Source organism: Egretta garzetta, unplaced genomic scaffold (assembly GCF_000687185.1).
Source record: "Egretta garzetta isolate BGI_Z169 unplaced genomic scaffold, ASM68718v1 scaffold370, whole genome shotgun sequence".
Taxonomy (NCBI): domain Eukaryota; kingdom Metazoa; phylum Chordata; class Aves; order Pelecaniformes; family Ardeidae; genus Egretta; species Egretta garzetta.
In genome coordinates, this window is record NW_009258292.1 from 789,283 (window position 1) to 791,504 (window position 2,222).

The window sequence follows — 2,222 nt, forward strand, 5'->3', positions numbered from 1 at the left end:
TGACAAGACCTGTTTGTTAAGTTGTAAGGGCTTCCTCGGCTCCCTCACCGGTTAAATGAACTCCGGAGGAAGGATGCCACCGAGACACAGCGATATAATAAATGTCAGGGATATCCGCAGTGCCGAGATCAAATGATCAATCCTTGTCCCCTAGATAATCATTTTAAATTCGCACAGGGGGAGATTGATTTTTCTTTCTTTTTTTTTTTTTTTTAAAGCCCTTTATTAATTGCTTCCTCGATTATTATTTTTTCCCCTCCTCCTGTGGAGGTGCTAACTCTGGTGCTGGGGGCACCTTTGGATTAATTAAACGTATTTTTAGTGGTTTAATGTTCTGCTAATTTTCAGAGCAGTCCCACGCTCCCCCGGAAAAGAAACAATGGCCCCCGGCTCCAGCGCGGAGCCCTCTCTGGTGGCGTGACGGTGGGCTCCGGTTATCTCAAAACTCGAGGCGAGGGAATGAGAAGGACGTAAAAAGCCAAACGACCAGAAGACAAAATTCCTCCGAATAGCAAATACCCCTTCGCGTTGCAGCCCGAGGAGCGCAGATAGAAATAAATAGCTGGGAAGTCGGCTCCGCTTGCGGATCGAGGCTAGAAATGCCGGCGCTGCTATCTGGAGATGAATTTCAGGCAGCTATTCGAGCGCACGGAATCGTAATGATTCCGGGAGTACAACAAAAATACCAGCAGCCTACCACGAGCAAGGTGGGGAAATTATTGCCGGTCCTATCTTAAATCCGGCGGGATATGTTTCGTTTAAAAAAAAAAAAAAAAAAAAAAAAAGACGATTTAATGCTCTATTTGTCGTGTGCAAACTCTCGTGTTAACAAATTACCCCTCCAGTGCACGCGACAGGGTAGCGCTACATCCAAAGAAACATTTTAGATTTTCATTTTCCCCAACAGTATCTTCAGACGACATAATAACGGTAAACAAGAAAACAGCCCCCGCAATGTTTACACGCATCTGGAGAGCCCCCCTACCTATGACTAAAAAAAAAAAAAAAAAAAAAAACACAAAAAAAAAAAACCCCCCCACCCAAACCCCAGCCAAGCAACCCCCTCCAAATCCTCCGAACGCACCGACACGGATCTCCGAGACGCCTCGCAAGTTGTTTAACTGCAACACACGTCCCCCTCCGCGCACCCACCCACCCACCCACCCGCCAGAGCAGGCACCACTTTCAAAACAGCATTTTTGGTTCGCTGATTATTTTGACCATTTAATTAAGCGAAATGAGCTACATAGCAAATCAGGTAGAATTTCCAATGATTACAACAAATGCACATCTCCGGCTTTTTATTCATTACCTTTTTTATTGAACACTCATTTTCTTTTCCTCTTGACAGCGATACATTTAATTGCAGGAGCACAGTTATTTGATTAGCTGCGGGTCCGTTTTTACTCACGGTGTTGCCACGCACAGGATGTCCTTACAATCAATTAAGTCTTCCTCGACTTTCATTTCTGCAACCCGTTTACAGAATGCAGATACCTATTTTCATGTTTTCCTCTTCACCGCCCCCCCTCCTTTATTCCTCTCGCTCGCTCCCCCTCTTTTTCGCTTTTGCCTCTTTGCCTCCCTAAATCAAGGTGCAAAGATGCCAAAGAGTGATGAAATGAAAAGAAAGCCAATTGCTGGACTGAGGTGGGGGAGATAGCTGCTAGGAGTCCGCCTGCGACTATGGAGCAGTCAGTAATTGCTGGAGACAGGGAGAGCTGGGGGTTGGGCTGAGGTAGCCATGTATAAATAGTGTGATCTCAAATTGAAAGGCATAAATAACAGCAGGAGTGATCTAACCCTATACAGCCCATCTTCTACGTGCAAAAACAGCGTGCGGAGGACGGCCACATCGCCGACTGAAAACAAGTGGATCTCTGTGGATAAGATCACCGGGCAGCCATGGAAGAACTTACGGCTTTTGTATCCAAATCTTTTGACCAGAAAAGCAAAGAGAGCAGCAGCGGCAGTGGCAGCAGCAACAAGAAGGAGACGATCACGTACAGGGAAGTTTTGGAGAGTGGGTTGGCTCGCTCTAGGGAGCTTGGAAACTCTGACTCTAACCTGCAGGACATGACCGAGAGCAGCAACCATTGCCCGGTCCATCTTTTCAAAGACCACGTAGAGAGCGACAAGGACAAACTGAAGGAGTTCAGCACGGGCAGGACGGCGGAAGGTAAGAGCGGGGGGCGGCCGCCCTCCGCCCCGCGACCCTCGCC

The 2,222-nt window shown here is 47.5% G+C and overlaps 1 protein-coding gene across 1 annotated transcript in view; it reads left to right on the forward strand.

The window, feature by feature from the left end:
• The first annotated feature begins 1,905 nt into the window (after positions 1 to 1,905).
• Positions 1,906 to 2,222, forward strand: part of SHOX (short stature homeobox) — a 13,780-nt gene continuing 13,463 nt past the window's right edge. Inside the window, exon 1 of the mRNA XM_009637516.2 lies at positions 1,906 to 2,179. Within this exon, the coding sequence (XP_009635811.1) occupies positions 1,906 to 2,179 (274 nt within the window). The remainder of the gene's footprint in view (positions 2,180 to 2,222) is intronic.